The sequence below is a fragment of the Erpetoichthys calabaricus genome, chromosome 2, assembly GCF_900747795.2.
Source record: "Erpetoichthys calabaricus chromosome 2, fErpCal1.3, whole genome shotgun sequence".
Taxonomy (NCBI): domain Eukaryota; kingdom Metazoa; phylum Chordata; class Cladistia; order Polypteriformes; family Polypteridae; genus Erpetoichthys; species Erpetoichthys calabaricus.
In genome coordinates this window covers 192598019-192620672 of record NC_041395.2, presented here as the reverse complement: position 1 = coordinate 192620672, position 22654 = coordinate 192598019, and the positions used below count along the sequence as shown (strand labels likewise).

The 22654-nt window shown below is 37.0% G+C and overlaps 1 protein-coding gene across 1 annotated transcript in view; it reads right to left on the bottom strand.

The window, feature by feature from the left end:
* The window catches only part of uggt1 (UDP-glucose glycoprotein glucosyltransferase 1), a 234292-nt gene that overhangs the window by 10657 nt on the left and 200981 nt on the right, over nucleotides 1–22654 (bottom strand). Inside the window, 6 exon segments of the mRNA XM_051921917.1 lie at nucleotides 12046–12160; nucleotides 15331–15395; nucleotides 15397–15492; nucleotides 15733–15915; nucleotides 19374–19458; nucleotides 21626–21730. Of these exon segments, the coding sequence (XP_051777877.1) occupies nucleotides 12046–12160; nucleotides 15331–15395; nucleotides 15397–15492; nucleotides 15733–15915; nucleotides 19374–19458; nucleotides 21626–21730 (649 nt within the window).

Here is a 22654-nt window from a genome sequence, read left to right as displayed (position 1 = left end):
TTCATAGACTTACAAAAGATTGCCATTTTTCTCCTGTACAACTATACGTTGCATGCTCAACAGTAAGCTTCCACGGCTTGATCATATTCCAACCGGAGTGCTCAACTGACAACGTGGTATACAAAGACAACTATAACAATTGTAATAAACGAACAATGAAACAACGGAGAACCCGTGCATTAAATAAAAAGGCTGCTTCCTTGGCAAAGCAAGGAAAAAGGATGGCCTTATATGGCGTTCGTTTATAAAAACAATCGTAATAGACGAACAATAAACCACTACAGAACCGCGAAGCAAGCAGAAAGGACGGACTTATATGGCGTTCGTTTATAAAACAGCGGAGAAGCTGTGTAAAGACAGCTTCACAAAAAAACAGATCCTTAACAAATTGTTATTGGTATATTTTCCCTTAGTTTAAAAAGGTTTTCTTTTCTTCTTAATAAAAATTTAAAAGCAGAACTTCGCCGCTGCAAAGCGCTCCTGACTTTATTGAAAAGAAACTAAACTTGCAGTGCCGCTATTCAATGACACTTGCCTAACGCTTGACTTTATTGAAAAGAAACTAAACTTGCAGTGCCGCTATTCAATGACACTTGCCTAACGCCTGACTTTATTGAAAAGAAACTAAACTTACAGCGCCGCTATTCAATTACACTTGCCTAACGCCTCTCCTAAGGGGAGATACTGTGGGATCTAGGCATCAGTCAAAGCACCAATCACAGGCACGATTAGAAAGCGGGAAGCTGTGATTTGTCGTCTCCCTCCCATGTAACAATCACAGCCCGTGTTACAACGCACTTAGTCACCGAACTTGTTTTGTTGTTCTTAGACTAGGAAATACTACTACTATATTTAAAAAAATGTAGATATGTATATATATATGTAGATATGTAAATATGTATATGTATATATATGTCTGTATGTGTATATATATATATATATATATGTGTGTGTATGTATGTGTGTATACACCTGTATATATATATGTATGTGTATGTATGTATGTGTATATGTATATATGTATATGTGTGTGTATATGTATGTGTATATATATGTTGATATGTGTATATATATATATATATATGTATATATATGTGGATGTGTATATGTATATATATATATATATGTAGATATGTGTATATGTAGATATGAATATATATGTATATGTATATATATGTTTACATAACCTTTTTAACACACTACTTCTCCGCTGCGCGGGTATTTTGCTAGTAAAATATATGAGAATGCTTGTAATGTTTGTCTCAGATGCATACTGTGAATCATTAACCAGTAGAAGTCTAAGCGTAAAAGAGTAAAAGCATGTTTTACCTCTTCTGACACAGAAATATAACACTTAAAGGTCTTAGAAGATTTTAAATGCACTGTGTTAATAATAGTGTATTGTAAGAAACATTGAAGACTTGTAGAATCTGTGACTGAAAGCAGCAATGCTTAACAATGTATAACAAATTAAGAGTACAGTAATCCCTCCTCCATCGCGGGGGTTGCGTTCCAGACCTCCCCGCGAAAGGTGAAAATCCGCGAAGTAGAAACCATATGTTTATATGGTTATTTTTATATTGTCATGCTTGGGTCACAGATTTGCACAGAAACACAGGAGGTTGTACAGAGACTGGAACGTTATTCAAACACTGCAAACAAACATTTGTCTCTTTTTCAAAAGTTTAAACTGTGCTCCATAACAAGACAGAGATGACAGTTCCATCTCACAATTAAAAGAATGCAAACATATCTTCCTCTTCAAAGGAGTGCGCATCAGGAGCAGAGACTGTCAGAAAGAGAGAGGAAAGCAAACAAATCAATAGGGCTGTTTGGCTTTTAAGTATGCGAAGCACCACGGCACAAAGCAGTTACAATGAAGGTAGCAGCAGGAGCAGGAGCAGAGAGAGAGAGAGAGAGAGAGACAGAGAAAAACAAACAATCAAAAATCAATACGTGCCCTTCGAGCTTTTAAGTATGCGAAGCACCGTGCAGCATGTCGCTTCATGAAGCAGCTGCACAGAAGGTAGCAACGTGAAGATAATCTTTCAGCATTTTTAGACGAGCGTCCGTATCGTCTAGGTGTGCGAACGGCCCCCCTGCTTAACCCCCCTACGTCAGGATCAGAGAAAGTCAGCGCAAGAGAGAGAGAAAAGTAAGTTGGGTAGCTTCTCAGCCATCTGCCAATAGCGTCCCTTGTATGAAATCAACTGGGTAAACCAACTGAGGAAGCATGTACCAGAAATTAAAAGACCCATTGTCCGCAGAAATCCGCGAACCCGCAAAAAATCTGCGATATATATTTAAATATGCTTACATATAAAATCTGCAATAGAGTGAAGCCGCGAAAGGCGAAGCGCGATATAGCGAGGGATTATTGTATACTGTACATTATTTTTTCTCTTTCCTTTTTTTTACATTCCTTATAAATGTGGAGGAAAAGGCTATAAGCTTTATGATGATCATTTAAAGCTTTTTCTTATTTCACAATAAAAAGTATAACAGCAACATGGAATCCTTCAGCATCTTATGGAGGCAGAGAAGTGGTATGCTAAGAATAAATCTGTGTTTAGGGGTCTCACTCCCTTTTTTACTGTCTATTATAAAAAAAAATCTAGGAAGGGAGACTAAGGAGACGAGACGTGATGTTCTCGGAAGACAATTTGATGTCCCGTGAGAGACACTTTAAAGTCACGCGAGACAAGGCAGTGAGACAACATTTAAAACATGTTCACCGAGATCTAACCTAGCACTTTGTCGGAATGCTTTTGGCAGACATGCTTCATGTGCTCCCAGCTCTTAAAACAACAACAAGCAAAACGCAGAACACAACACACAGCTCGCCAGCAGCAGCAAGCCAGCAGATGATCCGACTGCTACTCCTCAGCTTGTGTTAAGCCCAAACCCCTTCACAAGTACACACCACCACCCAACCCCCCCCCCCCCCCCCCCCCCCAAAAACAACACAAGTGGCAGAGACGCTAAGTGGCAAAAGGACAGCTGCTGTACAGGCTTTTAAATGATCTGCGCAGCGCGACAAGTAGAGTATGCAGCTCGCCAGTAGCAGCAACAAGCCAGCAGATGATCCAACCGCTTCTCCTTAGCGTGTGTTCAGCCACCCCCCCTTCACAACGCGAGCAGTGTTATAAGTCCTGCGAGAAAGAGATGTAACCACGATCCGAGCCGGAAATAAAGGACAAGTACAGTATTGTTTTTACAAAAGTTTTAAAGTAAAAATGAAAATAATGCATATGTAACAATTCCCATGAAAATAACAATCTCTTTCAATTCTATATCCGGTAAACCAAACCTGGGGGTGGGCGAAGCCCCCTAGTCAATGGGGGAAGATGACACAAAGGAGGCCCTTCAAAAATTTGATTTGCTATCTGAATTTCCAGAAGAGGAATAGAATATGTCCTTAGATGCATATCTTCCATATGTGAAAAAAGGAAGGTAAAGGGTCTGTTTTTATATAACGTGAGAGGAAAAAGTAAAACACTGTTTTCTGAGAAAATGTAACATAAACATACATGTCCCTCATTGTTCTATAACCTATAATTCTAGTTCTATATTTTATATATTGTTAAACGTTTTTGTAATAAACGTTGCAAACCAACTTCATTTTTGCAATTCATTGTCTCATAACTGCATTTCTTAGTGTTATGTATTAAAATAATGTTTTATAAAGTTGGTCTCGTCCGTTACAGGAGATGGACATCTGAAGCGGAACTCCATTAGCTAGTTAATGTTTCTCTTATTTTTATCATCACGAAGTGTTTATCCCAAAGTATTTAAACTGATCTGCGATGATAAAAAGGAAGGTGTCCAATCTTATATTGTGTGCTTGAAAATTCACTGGAAATAGCACACTTTTAGTCAAATTAATTCTGAGACCAGAAATCACTTGAAATTCTGTAAGTGCTGTTAGGACTACAGGCAAAGTATTTTGTGGATCTGATATACACAGTACTGTATAATCTGCATATAGAGAGATTTTCTGTTCAAGTCCTTCTCTGATAATCCCCTTTATCTCATAAGCATTTCTACAGTTACCCAACTCGACGAGTTTCTATTACAGTATATGCAAGCATATATAAACATGAACGGTAAGAAAGGGGCTCAGAAAGAAGCGAAAAAGAAATCCAAGTTACACCCAAGTCTAGACAGGCACCAAGTCCAAGGTCCAACTTCAAGGTACGGCCTTACAGTGACAGACCTGAACAGACAGGCGAAAGCTCAGATCTCCCGGGACCCTGGGCCACTACACCGTCTCCAGTCGAGAGTGAAACTGGGAGCGAATGTACAAGTGATGCAGGTCAAGATTGCATTGATTCCAAAAGATCCATTGAAACTGGAAATGGCCTTGCCTTCTGCGTTTTCATCTATTCCTTGCGAGCCAGGAGCATCGGCTGTAACGATCAGTCCGAACTGAAGGACCAGTGCAATGGACACGGCCATGTCCACCATGGCTACAGCTCAAGACATAAAGGAGCTCAAGAAAGATATAAAGAAGGAAATAAATGATATGCTCAAGAAAAGCGAGAAGCTGCGGCAGGATAATAAAGACCTGGAGAAACGTGTATATAATCGCTTTGAGGCAACCTTAAAAGGTATGCTAGAAAAAAACTTAGGAACAAATTCAGGTAAATGGGTCTAAGTTTGAGAATAAACTGAGAGTACTTGGTGATCAGCTGGAAGACGTTAAGCAAACATTCATGGCTCGAATTGAAACAGCCGAACATCTGGCATCTACCACTGACGGAAAAGCGATGGATGCAAATTCTGAATGCAAAAAACTCGGAGACAGACTTGCTGCACTGAAAAACGGATGCAGAAGGAATAATATTAGAATTGAAGGTATCCCAGAGAATCGTGAAAGTCCAAACCCAGCGAAATTCGTAGCAGAATTATTCTCTAAAATAATTGGAGAGGACTTTAAATCAGACACCAAGATAGCAGCAGCTTACCGGCATAAGGGGATCAAATACCTCTAAACCTAGGAGTTTTATCGTGTGCTTTGAAAAATTACAATTTGAACTACAGTGATCCCTCGCTATATCGCGCTTCGCCTTTCGCGGTTTCACTCCATCGTGGGATTTTATATGTAAGCATATTTAAATATATATCGTGGATTTTTGCTGGTTTGTGGATTTCTGGCGGACAATGGGTCTTTTAATTTCTGGTACATGCTTCCTCAGTTGGGTTTGCCCAGTTGATTTCATACAAGGGACGCTATTGGCAGATGGCTGAGAAGCTAGATTGCTTACTTTTCTCTCTCTTTGCGCTGACTTTCTCTGATCCTGACGTATGGGGATTGAGCAGGGGGCTGTTCGCACACCTAGACGATACGGACGCTCGTCTAAAAATGCTGAAAGATTATCTTCACGTTGCTATCTTTTGTGCAGCTGCTTCCTGAAGTGACATGCTGCACGGTGCTTCGCATACTTAAAAGCTCGAAGGGCACGTATTGATTTTTGACTGAAAAACAAACTCTGTCTCTTTCTATCTCTCTCTCTCTCCCTGCTCTTGACGGAGGGGGTGTGAGCTGCCGCCTTCAACAGCTTTGTGCCGCGGTGCTTCGTATACTTAAAAGCCAAACAGCCCTATTGATTTGTTTGCTAGAGATTGTTTTCTCTATCTATGTGACATTCTGTGCTCCTGACACGCACTCCTTTGAAGAGGAAGATATGTTTGCATTCTTTTAATTGTGAGACAGAACTGTCATCTCTGTCTTGTCATGGAGCACAGTTTAAAACTTTTGAAAAAAGAGACAAATGTTTGTTTGCAGTGTTTGAATAACGTTCCTGTCTCTCTACAACCTCCTGTGTTTCTGCGCAAATCTGTGACCCAAGCATGACAATATAAAAATAACCATATAAACATATGGTTTCTACTTCGCGGATTTTCTTATTTCGCGGGTGGCTCTGGAACGCAACCCCCGCGATGGAGGAGGGATTACTGTACATGTAATGTCACTTCTCAGACAGAAACAAGAGATTACATTTGAAGATAACCACATTTGCATTTTCCCAGATTTCTCACCCTCTACTGCTGCTAAACATGCAGCTTTTTACAATATTAAACAGCGCTTATGGAAAGCCAAGATCAGATACACCCTCTTGTACCCTTCCAAACTGAAAGTGCATATTCAATACAAGCATTACATCTTTACCACTACGGAGGACGCAGAAAAAGAGTTAAGAAAACGGATCCCGACACTTTTTTGAAATATGATCATGAGTCGCATCCTGTCATGGCATGGCAAAGAAGATTTTGCCAGCTGTTTGATCCACTTGCAATGATACTGGTACTGTAATTATACATCCTTTTCCCTTCTTGGCCACTTTTTGTTTATGTTTTAATTACAATTATATGCGTATTTCTATGTATGTGTGGAAAAAATTAATAATTCTTTTTTTTCTTCTTTTTTTACTCTTCTAAAGGAGACTGTTCAATATCATACCCTTGGTTTATTACTATTAATATTGTATTAGGATTTACTATGTTTATCCAGGACCACTTTTTAACACCATTCCCTGGGTTTACTATTTTACAATCTTAAGATTGCATTTTATGCTTATAGTAATTGGACTGTATTGGCAATAGATATCTCTATTTTATTCCTCATACGATGCTGCTAGGGGACTTGTTTTGTTTTGGACATGTCAGAGGACTGGGAATTTGTGAAGTGTGGTCCAGCCTCAAGTGAGAAGGCAAATGGGGAGGTAGGGGGACTAGGGGGGACAGAAAGAGAGTAAGCTATCTCTAAACTATCCTTATAATTATTATAATTATAAGTGCCAACGTAACAATAGGCTTCATGGCAATAACTCCTGGGAAAATTGGAAATTATGGTCAAAGCTGTCTTATTTTCAGTTAAGACTAAAAAATAACAACAAAAGTTCAGAAGCAATGTCTCCAAGACTGGACAGTTAACTTTGTGAGCTGGAATGTTAAAGGCCTGAATCACGAATTAAAGAGAAAGAAAGTATTCTCTCAGTTAACAGGTCTATACGCTAAAATAGTATTTTTACAGGAGACCCAATTATTAAGCAAGGATCAGTTTTGGCTACACAAAGACTGGACTGGACTGGCCAGATATTCCATTCCAGCTATATAAAGAAAACTAGAGGTGTGGGAATTCTTATACATAGAACAGTCTCATTTGTAGTATCAGATGTAGTATGTGATCCAGAAGGGAGATAGGTGATTGTCATAGGTAATTTATTTAACTGTAAAGTGATTTTGATAAATATTTATGCACTCAATGTCGATGATAGGGAATTCATGCAAAATGTATTTGCATCCATTCCCAATGTGAACACTCATAAAATTACAGTATAATGGCTAGAGACTTTGTGTTTTAAGTCCAGACCTAGATAGGTCTCCTGCGTCAGGTGTGATGACATCTAACACTATAAATAAAATTACACAGTTTGTAACTGACCACAACTTATAGATTTCTAAACCCAAACTCAACAGCATATTCGTTCTACTCACCAGTGCATCATTGCTACTCAAGAATTGATTATTTCTTTGTAGATAACAACTTCTTGCCTACAATTAAATTGTTTAAGTACAACGCTATTGTTAATCCACTTTTATTAGAACTTTACGAGAACTGTACAGAATTTATATCCAAGCAAATCAATTTTTACATCCTCAGAGGTTTTTGCAGGAGCACTCTGGGAAACCCTGAAGGCCTTCTTAAGAGGACAGATTATCTCATATCTTTCCCACAGAAATAAACTGGAAACCAAGAAGGTATCAGAGCTAATCAACAAAATTACTAGAATAGATCAAGAACATGCCAGGTGTCCAAGTGAGGTGCTTCATAGGAAAAGGCAGACTCTGCATTCAGAGCTCAACCTCTTAACAACTAAAGAAACTGAAGAACTCATACTTAAATGAAGACATCATTATTACAAACATGGAGAGAAAGCTAATAAGATCTTAGCTCAACAAATCCACAAGCAAGAAGTTCACAATGCAATCCCAGCAATCACCAACACAAATGGAGACATTTAGAGACTACTATAAATCCTTATATTCTACTGAGTTTAAAGAAGACAAGACACAATCTAATACATTTCTGTATGCTTTACAGATACCACAAATAGATACTCTCAGTACAGAGGAAACTGGATAAACCTCTGTCATTACCAACAAAGTTTTTTCTACTAAGTATTAAATAAATTTTCAGTAAGCATGTTCAATACTTTTTCCTGTGTCAATCCACTTTATTACACACTAGCAAAATACCCGCGCTTCGCAGCGGAGAAGTAGTGTGTTAAAGAGGTTATGTAAACATATATATACATATACATATATACACATATCTACATATACATATATATACATATATATATATACACATATCAACATATATATATACATATATATAATATATATATATACACATATCAACATATTTTCCTGTGTCAATCCACTTTATTACACACTAGCAAAATACCCGCGCTTCGCAGCGGAGAAGTAGTGTGTTAAAGAGGTTATGTAAACATATATATATATATACATATATACACATATCTACATATACATATATATACACATATATATATATATACACATATCAACATATATATATACATATATATATATATATATATATATATACACATATCAACATATATATATACACATACATATACACATATACATAAACACACACATATACATCCATCCATCCTCCTTCATATATACATATATACATACATAGTGCGTAATAACACGGGCTGTGATTGTTACATGGGAGACAGACGACAAATCACAGCTTCCCGCTTTCTAATCGGGGCCTGTGATTGGTGCTTTGACTGATGCCCAGATCCCACAGTATGTCCCCTTAGGAGAGGCGTTAGGCAAGTGTCATTGAATAGTGGTGCTGCAAGTTTAGCTTTACACCTGTTTTTAAGGCTTATTGACTGAAAGGGGCTTTCATGAAAAAACTTAGGGCTTTGCTACAGGATACACCCTCCACAAGTTAAGGAAGTAAAAATAAAGGTATATATTTCTGTTTTATTTAAACCTTTTAAGTTTGTATGTGGGCGGCATGGTGGTGCAGTGAAAGGTGCCAGTTAGGAGGCCCGGGTTCGCTTCCCTGCGTGGAGTTTGAATGTTCTCCCCGTGTCTGTCTGGGTTTCCTCCAGGTACTCCGGTTTACTCCCACAGTCCAAAGACATGCAGGTTAGGTGCATTGGCGATTCTAAATTGTCCCTGGTGTGTGGGTGTGTGCGCCCCTGCGGTGGGCTGGCACATTGCCCGGGGTTTGTTTCCTGCCTTGTGCCCTGTGTTGGCAGGGATTGGCTCCTGTATTTAGGATATAGCGGGTTGGATAATGGATGGATGGACATCTGTATGCATAGCCTATTTGCCGTTTTCGTTTTTTTTCTTTCTTCAGTAATATTTCAGCAACCCGGAGCTTGTCAGTTCAAATCTGGTACTGACTCCACTGTGTGACCCTGAGGAAGTCACTTCACCTGCCTGTGCTGCAAAAAACAAAAGTAATGTAACAAATTGTACCTCAGATGTTGCAAGTTGCTGGAATAAAGGCATAAGTAAAATAGATAAATATGTATTATACACATAGGAACTAATCATTTATTTTCAGTTAAGTCATCTGCAGCAAACTTTATAAATGAGGGTTTCTCCTTTTTAGATAGTGCAAACTGTTTCTTCTTCATTGACGTTTTCTCTTGGAGAGCTTTTTTCATTTCATTGAAAATTAAAGCAGCAGCTGACAAAATATGTAGCTTTCTTTATTAATTTTTCAACATTGTGTAAAATAAATTTTATAAAGAACATAAAAGGTTTAAATACTGGTAATCCTTTTACACTAAAATATTACTAAAGAGATACAAAAAAAGTAAAATGCATATGTTCTTTTTCTTTAAGGAGATTAAATATTACTGAAGAAAGAAAAAAAAACTAAAACAGCCAAATGGGGCTATGCATATGAACTTAAAAGGTTTAAATAAAACAGAAATATATACTTTTATTTTTACTTCCTTAACTTGTGGAGGGTGTATCCTGTAGCAAAGCCCTAACTTTTTTCGTGAAAGCCCGTTTCAGTCAATAAGTCTTAAAAACAGGTGTAAAGATATTGACAATAAGCTACGCAAACCCACCAAGACATGGAATCGTTTAAATCAAGTATCATTACATCTTCCTTTCTTAAAGAGAAGTAAGGCAGTACTTATAAGCTTACATATTTATATATAGACATACATACATATATATATATATCCGAAGCCGTGCAAGCACACTCTTGAGAATGCAACGTATAGTTGTACAGAAGAAAGGCAATCTTGCCTCAAATGAATGGCAACCTTTTGTAGGTCTATGAACTTAATTTAAACTTTAGGTTTACACGGTGCTTTCTTTCCGAAGTACTGCACTCATGAATATGTCTGTATGTGTCAGTCGGTCAAATCCACGAGCTTCGCACCCGGCAAAGTACCGCTTTTAAATTTTTATTAAGAAGAAAATAAAACGTTTTTAAATTGAGGGAAAATATACTAATAACAGTTTGTTAAGGATCTGTTTTTTTGTGAAGCTGCCTTTACTCGAGTGATCACTTCGACCTGACTTGGTGGCCAACTATAAGCGTTACCTGGTAGGTAACCACCCATACAATCAGATTGTGAATCAGACTACGAATGCCGTGAATGTAATTACACACTCACTGCACATGCTTACGGTAATCGAACCTCGGACGTCAGCGCTAGAGGGGCTTAGCAGCGGTGAAGTATTGCTTTTAAATTTTAATTAAGAACAAAAGAAAACCTCAGAGGTTCGATTCACGTAAGGGAGTGAAGTGAGTGGCCGGTTACCTACCAGGTAACGCTTATGGTTGGACAGCAAGTGACGTAACATCAGCCACGGTGCCTTCAGTTGTGAGAAGCAGATCATAGAATGATTGAAAATAGTTTTGCATTTACCTTTTTAGTAAAGGCGAGCTTTTAAGCCTGAGAAATCACCCGTAAATGCACACGTTTAATTGCACATGTGTTAATATGTATGGTTACACAGTATTAAAAGACAGTGAAACAACGTGATTTACCTTTGTTCCCGCGTTTGATAAAAGGCGAGCTTTTAAGCCTGAGAATCACCCCATAAATGCACACGTTTAATTGCACATGTGTTAATATGTATGCTTACACAGTATTAAAAGACAACTCAAAAATTAACGTCATTTACCATCAGCCACGGTGCCCTTCAGTTGTGAGAAGCAGATCATAGAATGATTGAAAATAGTTTTGCATTTACCTTTTTAGTAAAAGGCGAGCTTTTAAGCCTGAGAAATCACCCCGTAAATGCACACGTTTAATTGCACATGTGTTAATATGTATGCTTACACAGTATTAAAAGACGGTGAAAAATTAACGTCATTTACCTTCGTTCCCCGCGTTTGACTCGTGCTTGTAAATCTCTTCCTTGTTTTTAGTTCACGTGATTACGTAGGAGGCGTAATACGTGATGACGCGATACGTGACTCCGCCTCCTCATTAGAGTATATGGACAAAAAACATGTTCAGTTATGACCATTACGCGTAGAATTTCGAAATGAAACCTGCCTAACTTTGTAAGTAAGCTGTAAGAATGAGCCTGCCAAATTTCAGCCTTCCACCTACACGGGAAGTTGGAGAATTAGTGATGAGTGAGTGAGTGAGTCAGTCAGTCAGTCAGTCAGTGAGGGCTTTGCCTTTTATTAATATGTATAGATAACTTAACTTATGGACTTATTTGTTTTGATGTCTTTGTATGTGTGGATTACTTGAGTTTTTAGATTTATTTCAAAATGTAATAACAGCTACACATTTTTCTTGCAGTTATATTATTTTCATCTTAGTAAAATGGATAAAACTGATATCTAAGAAACCATAATCTAACATTTTATTTATAGTTGTCATAAGTAAGTAATGACTAAGCAAGATAAAAATTGTACAAAAATCTTAACTTCTCTGATTCAACAACCAATATGACCAGAAAATTAATCAATAAAACCATGTAAAATTAGCAACAAACCTGATCAAGATTGGATAAGCTGTTGGGGTCTTGGCTGAGACCTTGGTACTGTCCTCTGAGTCGGTCCCCAGCTGCTATTTTTCGGAACTTTTTCAAATCAACCACATAAAGAGCGCTGAAATATAGGCATGTTATCTTGTAAGACTGAAGAATATTTATGAGTATACAAAGTAAAAGAATAAAGAAATAGATTATATAAAATAGATGTCAGTTATAGTGTGCAGTCATGTATATGTTTGTTAACATATACAGTGGAACCTCCGGGTCACGAACGTCTCGGACCACGTAAAAATCGGGTTACGACCAAAAAGTTCACCAAACTTTTGCATCTGTTCACGACCACACACTCGGGTGACAAACAAGCCAGTTTCCCTTCCGGTTCGTACGCGCTGATGATTTCCGTACATGTTCAGTCTCTCCCTGTGCATTCCCTGTGCAGCGAGCGAGCAAGAGAGAGAGAGAGACAGCGAGAGCGTGAGCGCCCAAGCAGAGAAGTAAACATTACAGAAGAAGTAAGTAAACATTCAGTTTACTATTACACTGTGCATTCTATGGTATAATTAACTATTTTTGTGCTTAAAAATCTTTAAAAAAAATTATATATAGTTACATACAGCTCGTACGGTCCGGAATGGATTAATTGTATTTACATACAATCCTAAGGGGGAAATTACTTTGGGTCACGACCAAATTGGGTTGTGACCAGAGTTTTGGAACGAATTACGGTTGTGACCCGAGGTTCCACTGTACTACTCTTTAGTCAGATTTATATTAACATATATAATAGCAGCTGTGCACTAAGGTTTAGTCTCACTGCAGTGTACATTTTAATCTGATGTTCACATTCTTTACCCAAGTTAAATATTAACCATTGTAAGTTTTACTAAAGAATTTTGTACATTTTTGTAATAAACAAATGGTTGTTTAAAAATCAGTGAACACCAAGACATTGGCTGACTATGAATACTTTCATCCTCCTCCAATGGTTTTAATTTTTCAATGCTAATTGATCATTTCTTGAAAAATACCATTGTAATAGCAGTAGGTTTAGGTGTGTGATCGTTAAGTATAATACATACTAAAGTGGTGAAAATGTTTCAAGGCTGGAATTTTTTTTTTTAGTATCATTTTTATTCACTTTTTCAAATTAAAGAGATTATGGCCCACCATAATGTAAAATATTTTGAGAAAAAAAATAAGTAAAGCTGTTTTATTCTTCAGCGTTTGCTTGAAGAAGTCTGGACCGTTTCAAATTTTAAGTAACTATATTTTGTCTACAGCCAGGTCTGCAGAATAATCAGGTTATGTATCTCTTTCACCAGGCAAAGGTGTCTGAGAGATCTGGAAGCAATGTGGACCACGGACAGTACGGTTTAGTTAACTGTTGTAGGCCTTTGTCCTGTGGCTCTAAACTGAAACCATCCTATCCCCTCCCTGCCTGCCAATACTAACTGTTCCACTGCAACCTGCATCAGTGATTCTTCAAGGGGGACCCAGAAGGAGGATGGCCTCCATCAGCAATTCACCCAGGGTGAATTCTCCTGCCCCCTGAGATGATGGTCAGCCAGCAATTCTAAAAGGTTGACCCAACCACCTTGTTTGACTGCCTGCAGCGATCCTCTACCAATATTCGGGAACAATGACGGACCAACTGGGATGACAGTCAGCTACAATTCTGGGTCTTAAAGATACAAAAAATCCAAAAGTGGATCAAGAGAAATAGTTTAACAGCCTGCTTTATGTGATTAACTCCCTTTTCATTACATTCCCTTATTTCTAACCAGCAGCTATAATTAGCAAAGATTATACAGTGATCCCTCGCTATATTGCGCTTCCGCCTTTCGCGGCTTCACTCTATCGCGGATTTTATATGTAAGCATATTTAAATATATATCGCGGATTTTTGCTGGTTCGCGGATTTCTGAGGACAATGGGTTCTTTTAATTTCTGGTACATGCTTCCTCAGTTGGTTTGCCCAGTTGATTTCATACAAGGGACGCTATTGGCAGATGGCTGAGAAGCTACCCAACTTACTTTTCCTCTTTCTCTCTCTTGCGCTTTCCTTGATCTGACGTAGGGGGTGTGAGCAGGGGGCTGTTCGCACACCTAGACGATACAGACGCTCGTCTAAAAAATGCTGAAAGATTATCTTCACGTTGCTACCTTCTGTGCAGCTGCTTAGTGAAACGACATGCTGCACGGTGTTTCGCATACTTAATAAGCTCGAAGGGCACGTATTGATTTTTGCATGTTTGTTTTTCTCTGCTCTCTCTCTCTCTCTCCCTGCTCCTGACGGAGGGGGGTGTGAGCTTGCCGCCTTCAACAGCTTTTGTGCCGCGGTGCTTCGCATACTTAAAAGCCAAACAGCCCTATTGATTTTTGACTGTTTGCTTTTTTCTCCCTCTCTCTCTGACGGGCACTCCTTTGAAGAGGAAGATATGTTTGCATTCTTTTAATTGTGAGACGGAACTGTCATCTCTGTTTTGTCATGGAGCACAGTTTAAACTTTTGAAAAAGAGACAAATGTTTGTTTGCAGTGTTTGAATAACGTTCCTGTCTCTCTACAACCTCCTGTGTTTCTGCGCAAATCTGTGACCCAAGCATGACAATATAAAAATAACCATATAAACATATGGTTTCTACTTCGCGGATTTTCTTATTTCGCGGGTGGCTCTGGAACGCAACCCCCGCGATGGAGGAGGGATTTACTGTATATATATATATATGTATATATATATATATATATATATATATATATATATATATATATATATATATATATATATTATATATTATATATATATAAACTTTTTAATCAATTAAATACTTCAGAGCAATTATAACATATCTTGGATTTAAAAGTTCACTCATACGGTACATTGCAAAAAATGATCTTGTCCTTTGGTTTACTAGACATGCTTGTATTTTAACAGAAATATTCGGTCAATTGCCAGCCTTTTTATCTTAAACGGTAGGCTATTCAGTTTATCTGTAAATATGTGAAGGTCAATATTGTTTAAAGATGACCAGAAGTATGTTTCCAGGAAAACAAGCATAACGATAAATAACACTCAAAACTCATCAAAACTTTGCAAAGAACTTCAATAATTAAAATTATGATATTTAAGTTAAGAATTCCATGCAAAAACTCTCAGGGACAAGTCTGAAAAATAAAATGTGTACAGTACTTTGTTTAATTTTCCCTATGGCTTTTAACTACTTACAGAAATATTTCTTTAAAACACAAAATTAAAAAAAAAAAACAACAACAACAATAATTAGCACCTGATATGATATTTTCTACCAGCTAGATGACTAGCCCAATAGCCTGACTTCCAAAAGCGGTACCCCATCCATCTCTCTACGACTATCACAGAAGGGAGTATAACCATAAGGGGCACCATCCAAGTCAAAATCTCGCAGCTCCTTCAGATCAGTGCGGACTATCTGTAGAAACAACAGGAAAGTGAATTTTTCTAACTCAATAGCACAGTGGAGCAAACAGCCTTGCTGCTTAGTATCAGTATGGTTCCTGGTTACACTGATACATATCTGCAGTTTTCATGTTGTCCTCCATACTCACATGAATATCCTTCAGAGATCCCCATTTTTTACCACAAAAGATGACATACTCCCAAACAGACAGGCAAGTTGAAACATTATATCTTAATATATTTATGGTCATACCTGATCAGCATCCACAAAAATAATTTTATTTACTGCTAGTGGGAAGAGCACATCTAAAAACAAGATCTTGTAGCCCCAAATAATTCGCTGCTTCTCTGTCTGTTGATGAAGCCACCTAGGCCACTTGTATTGAACCAGTTCATATTGAAAACCATATTCCTCTGCCATATAAGGAATGAATTCCTAAAAGTAAGAATTAAAAATCCATTAAAACTACCATGTTCAACATACAGATTCAATTAATACAGCACAACATGAGGCAACCACACAGGTCAATAAACAGTTAACATAAGTATAAAATATTTTTAACTGTTAAAATAGAGAAAAATAAAAATGATGTATTTTACTTTTGGGTTATTTCTTAAAAGATTATTTAACCTAAATGGGGGCAGTCTACATACTTTATGCATTTTTACAACTGAAAACTTGTAGATCAAATGATTATCTCAGGGACACCATGAATTAGATGAAAAAGTTAGTCTTTCAGTATTGTGGTTGACAGCTAAAAATGCAATAAACAAGCAGAAATGAAAATGGGGCTTTGTGAGGAACACCATGTGTCTGCTGTTTGCCAGCTCCTTAAAGTTTTTTTTTTTTTTTTTTAATTTTGAAGGGTTCTGTGGTGCTTCACTTGGTACCAATCCCTACCTCTCAAGGAAACTTACAGGAAGATAAGAAGATTATAACACAGAAAAATCATGTTTTCATATTCTCTGGAATTGTAGGGAGAATTGAGTATAAAGAGAGACAAATATATATATTTCTTTGTTTTTCATTTTTGTGTTACTTAGAGAAGGATTTAGGAGTCATAATGGACTCTAAGTTATCGATTTCCTGACAGTGTTCAGAAGTTATTAAGAAGGCAAACAGAATGTTAGGTTAAATGGTATGATGTGTGTAGTACAAGTCCAAGGAGGTTATGCTCAAGCATTATAATGCCATGGTAAGGCCTCAGAGAACTGTGTGCAGTTTTGGTCTCAAGGCTACAAAAAGGACATAGCAGCGGTAGAAAAGGTCCAGAGAGGAGAAACTAGGCTGATTCCAGGGCTACAGGGGATGAATTACGAGGATAGATTAAAAGAGTTGTGCCTTTTCAGTTTAAGCAAAAGAAGATTAAGAGGTGACATGATTGAAGTGTTTAACATTATGAAGGGAATTAGTACAGTGGATCGAGACGTATTTTAAAATGAGTTCATCAAGAACACGGGGACACAGTCGGAAACTTGTTAAAGCAAAAACATTAGGAAATTTTTCTTTACACCAAGAATAACAGACACTTGGAATAAGCTTCCAAGTAGTGTAGTTTACAGTAAGACTTTAGGGATTTTCAAAACTCCAACTTTTTTTTGGAAGAAATAAGTGGATGGGACTGCCGAGCTTTATTGGGCTGAATGGTCTGTTCTCGTTTAGATTATTCGAATGTTCTATAAAAAAAAAAACACAAAAAAAAAAAAAAAGAAAAAGTAAAAAGTTTTGAAAACACCTTTCAATCCTGACCCGGCCATCAGTATGAATTCAATTCGTTGCTCTTTATTCAAACACATTTTTTAGGGTATCTGAAACATAAATCATCTTAGGGAACGTATCACCAATGACATTACAAGCATAACTCCAGCTGTGCTAATACATGTTCATCAGCAGTGGAGGACATGTATTGAAATGTGTTTTCAAAACAATGGCAGTCATGTACATTATATAAATAAAAATAATTTTTCATAAAAAATGTTTATTTTTCCTATGTACAGAAACTTAAGGCCCACCCTGTATAATATTAACAATAACAGCAGCTCACTACTCAAAACGGTAAATTTGGGAGGCAGCCAGCATCGAACCAGCGACCTCTTGATTAGGAGTCAGCAGTTCTTATTGCTTCTGTACCTTTTATGAAAGTGTTTATTTGATATTTGGACTTCAGGCTTCACACATTATACACTTCATGTCTACATTTTGTCAACTATTACTAAAAAATGAAAAAAATCTCTGTTTTAGTGATGTGTTTACATAGATTGTTGTAGACACGGAACACACATGAAATGTATGTATTCCAAATGATGATATATTATTTACCCTATACACTTCATGTCTACATTTTGTCAATTATTACTAAAACGAAAAAATGTTTGTTTTAGCGATGTGTTTATGTGAACACACATGAAATGTATAAATTCCAAATGACTATATATTATTTAACCTCTACAACTCCAGTAACTGAGAACCTCTTTGCGAATTGAGCTGCGGCAGTGGGTAGGGGGATAGGATAGCAGGCTACTTGCTGCTTGTGCTGATCAACACATTTACAACACAAAAGACGCTGATGGAGAGGTGCAAAGGTATTTAAGGTGGGCCAGGATTATGAGTTTTTTTGTAGGCTTCAGTAATTTTAGTGTTAACAGGGATAACTGGATGGTATTTAAAACACCAGAGAAATCAAAAATCAGTCCTCATAGTGTTGCCAACTTTGTCGTATTGAGAATAAGCCTTGTGGAGCAGATAGATAATTGCATCCTTCACGCCAATCTTTGTCTGATACTCAAACTGCAGGGGGCCCATGTGGCTTTCTGCAAGAGGACCCATAGTCCAGGATCGGCTTCTCAAAATTCTTCATGATGCAAGGCAGAAGTTCCACTGGCCTATAGTCATTAGCTGCCTTCTTTGCAAAAGGAATAATGTAGGATTATTTCCACAGCAGCAGCACTTTCTGAAGCCCTAAGGGTAGACTGAATTGATTACAGAGGATACCACAAAGTTGGAGAGTACAGGGATTAAGAGCCTGAAGACTGATTGTAACTGGTTCCACAGATTTTTCTGTACAGAGAATAACTTCCTCAGTTGTTTCCTCACTTGGTCTCCAATTATGAACAGTCTAAACTGATGGTCATAAGTTGACTCATCACTGGCTATTCCAGTTGAAGTGGTAATAGTTGTTGATGTCATAGGGAATGGTGTGAAGGTCATTAGAAGGTGGCAGTGGGAGGAAAAATTTATTTTAAAAAGTGGTTCAGGGCATTAGCTTTGTCCACATCTCCTTCTAGCACCAGAGTTATACCCAGTCCATTTCAGACATCTTTCATGTTATTCTGAGTGAGTTTGTTTTCTATTTTAGCTTTGTAAGATTCTATAATTTCACTCAGCTTTTTCTTCAGCACTTGCTGTGCATCCTTCAGGGCCTCCTTGTGAACTGATTTGAATGCTCCCTTTTTCTTATTCAAGACACCTTTTAGCTACTTAGTAATCCAGGACTTGTTGTTTGGAAAGAAGCACACTGTCCTTGAGGATGCCACAGTGTAAACACAAACGTTAACATAATCTCTGATGCAGTAACGAAGTCCTTCAATATCATCCCCATGTGACCACCACATCATTTCCCAGTCTGTTATTTGGAAGCAGTCATTCAGAACCATTTCCTCCTCCAGTCTCCACTTCCTCACTATATTGGTGGTAACAGGTTGCCATCTAATAACAGACTTGTAACTGGGAATACGATAAACTAGGTTGTGGGCATATCTGCCCAAAGGTGCCAGAAGATTAAACTTAAAGGTGTCTTTAACATTTTAATAGTGAAGGTCCAGTTTGCTATTTCCTTGAGTGGAACATGAGTGGAAAAAAGTAACTAAAATATAATGAAACAAATGTCAAATTACCTTAAATGTTGGTGAAAGATAGTTCTTCAAAAACCAAAATTTCACTGGTGTGTTGGTGTTCTTTAGCACTGACAGCATCATAATCCTAGTCACCAAAAAAAAAAGTCTTTATATAGGAAATAAAAGCTACAGTGAGCTACTGTAAAATTTTAAGGACAAAATTGTGGAAGTCACAAAGAAAACAGTTTCAATTCAGTCATTTAGTTCAAATAATGAATACTGGTAAAGTTGTATGTAATATTTTACAACTTTCACACAGTAGCTTACTTCCTGTAATATTTGATTTTTTAACTTACTTTGAATGAACATTCACAAGTGTTTACTGTGAATGCCAAAATTGTTCTATTTATAGTTCTAATAGTTAGTATTAGCATTTGTTGTATCAGAAAAAGCACAAACTGAAGTAACTAATGCAGATTAAGCTAAATTTCCGTATTTACATTAGAATTGCTGCTAATATTTTGAGAATGCAGCCAAAATGACATGCCTGGTCAATTTGTTTTGTTCACTGCTGTTTATCATTCATTTAACAATTAATTAAACAAATACAGTATCAGTTTTATTCAGAACCTTTAGCATTAGATAGCAATTTAACTAAGAGGTTAAAAAAAAAACAAACAAAAAAAAACACACTGATGTAAAAAGTTAAAAATACACCTGAATGCAGGTTACCAAAATCTATAAATAGACACAAGACGGTTTTTATATGCATGAAGATTTTTTTTTTTAACTTGTGTAGACCTGTTAAGAATTGGTGACGTTAACTCCACCTGATTAAAGAGCAACATTGAGCAGTTACATGCTGCGTTGATTGTCTACTCCAACTTACCAATTATCATCCTTAATATTATCAAGTTATTTGGATTGTTGACATAGTGTTTTGCTTTTAAAATTCAAGCAGTGCAACTGGACACCATGGTCTATCAGTAGATACATATTAGTACGCAGGCTATAACATGAGCAAATCATCTGGCATACTGAAATAGGTTACCTATAGAGCATATTCAATTCTTGGCCAGCACACTAAGACAGATTTACTTTAGTCCTTTCAATATTTATGGATGTGTTAAATTACAAAGCCTATATGCTATATATCAATTATTCCTAACACAGCCCTAACCTTGATCACTTTTGAAATGGCAAAAATATGTTTTGCCAGGAATGCCTGGCAGCTGCTCTACCAATTCCAAGTGTGGTGATAAGAGCAAGAGCAACTTTTGCAAGATATTGATTGTGTGAACTGTGCTCCATTTAGATATATAATAGTGGGAACATGGATGGATGATGTCAGAATGTTAGAAAAAGCTGAGATGGGAATGATTTCAAATGTATGTAGAGATGTTGGAGGACGAGGAAGACATGCATAGCTGAAATAACATGCTATGAGGATTTTGGCAGACAAACTGAGGAAAGACTGTGGTGAAAGGCTGTTAGGAAGAACACTGGTGGAAGTGGAGGGGATAAGAACAAAGGAGGAGGTAGAAAAATGAAAGGAATAAAGTAATATTTTGTAAAGAAAGGATCTCAAACCTAGGAAAGACCCAAGACTAACAGAGCCGAAAGAAGGGAATCTGAATTTTTGTCCTATTTGATGTTGTATAGGCCAGTGATTTCCAGCTCCAGTTCTCGGAGACCACTTATGGCTGCATATTTTTTGACAGGCTTAAATCAGCTTTTCATTAGCTGTTGTATAGTCCAGTGATTTTAAACTCTAGTTCTCTGGGATCTCCATGGCCTCATATTTTTGTTTCAATGAATTTCACAATCAGTGCTTTACTCTTACTTTTAAGTGAGGTTGTTGTTTAGGCAGCATCCCTTTACTGTTATGCTTTCTTAAGGCTACGTCCAAACTACTATGGTTTTCTTTTTAAAAAAGCATTTTTAAATGAAAACAATCACTGTAGACATGAAAATTATTTTTGTCCATACTAAAATAACGTAAATTGGGCATACATGAAGCATGGACATACATACATAAATTTACAAGGTACTTAATGCCCCCTTACGCAAACTATAAATGGAAGAGTACAGGTTCCTTGGAAGGGGAACAAATAAAAACTTTGTAACAGTTGTACATAAAATTACAACCATAGAAAATATTTACAGGTATGCACTCAGTAGAAGATTTACATGTAACTCGTGTATTTGGCTTTCTTTCATAGTTCAGACTTACAAATTAGTGTTTTTTGCTTAACTAACACAACTCACTAACAATTTCAACCATGATTTAGCAATCAATACATGAAATGAACCTTAGGAATCGCTCATAAAGATGTCCTGATGCTACAGAGAAGATATTTATCACATCGTCTCTCTCCTGCTTTACTTCTTCAGTCTTTGCTCTTCCAGTTAATCCCCTATAAAAGAGTACATATTAAATATCTCACATAGATAATAACTATTTCCACAAACTTGCAAAAATAAATAAAATAAATCAGTCCTATTAATAGTTAAGTGTTCTGCAAAAATGTCAGTAAAAATAAAATAATGCTTTGGTGCATACAGTATATTATGTATATAAATAAATACAAAGACGACTGGCTGACTCATCAATCAACAAAAAAAAACTATTTCCCATTTAGTTAAAAAGTTGAAATATGGCAGGATATTACATCGAGATCAGTAGGTTTGCACTAATAAAGGACATTTTCATATACCAACATTTAAGGGTGGGGATGGGAGAACTAAATACCCCAAAATATCAAAAACACTGATAAATTTGACTGAAATTTGGTTACATTATAGAACCAAGTAAATTAGCCAACCTATGTTATTTTATTTATTCAAAATAATATTGTACTGAGTACACTATGCTAATTTGCTACGCAGCAGTGACAGAAATCCAAAAAGAAAGAGTAGCAGCCGCTTCACAGCCTGTTTGAGGCATGCCAGTGTATGCAAATGAAGGTCTCCAAATGATGAGCAGTGTAGTCGAAGAACACCACTTAGCAAAAGGGTGGACTGACAAGAGCAGCATTGACATGTGTCGTGCAGAGAGAGCTGTGAAGTATAAGAATTAGGGAAAGTTCTGGTAAAAAAAAACTTGTTTCTATACTCAATACCTGTTTCAGGTTCTATATTGGTTTAGATCAACTGAAATGGAATCCCTTTTGAGTGATAATGTACCAATTCCAAACTGTATAATACATGTAAAGGCCAGTGAAAACTGTTTATTTTATGGTTTATCATTGAGTGAATATGGTACAGATGTATAATCTCTGGAAACTTGGCATCAAATTGTCCAATTTGTAATGACACAGTAGACACAAAAACAAAAGGGA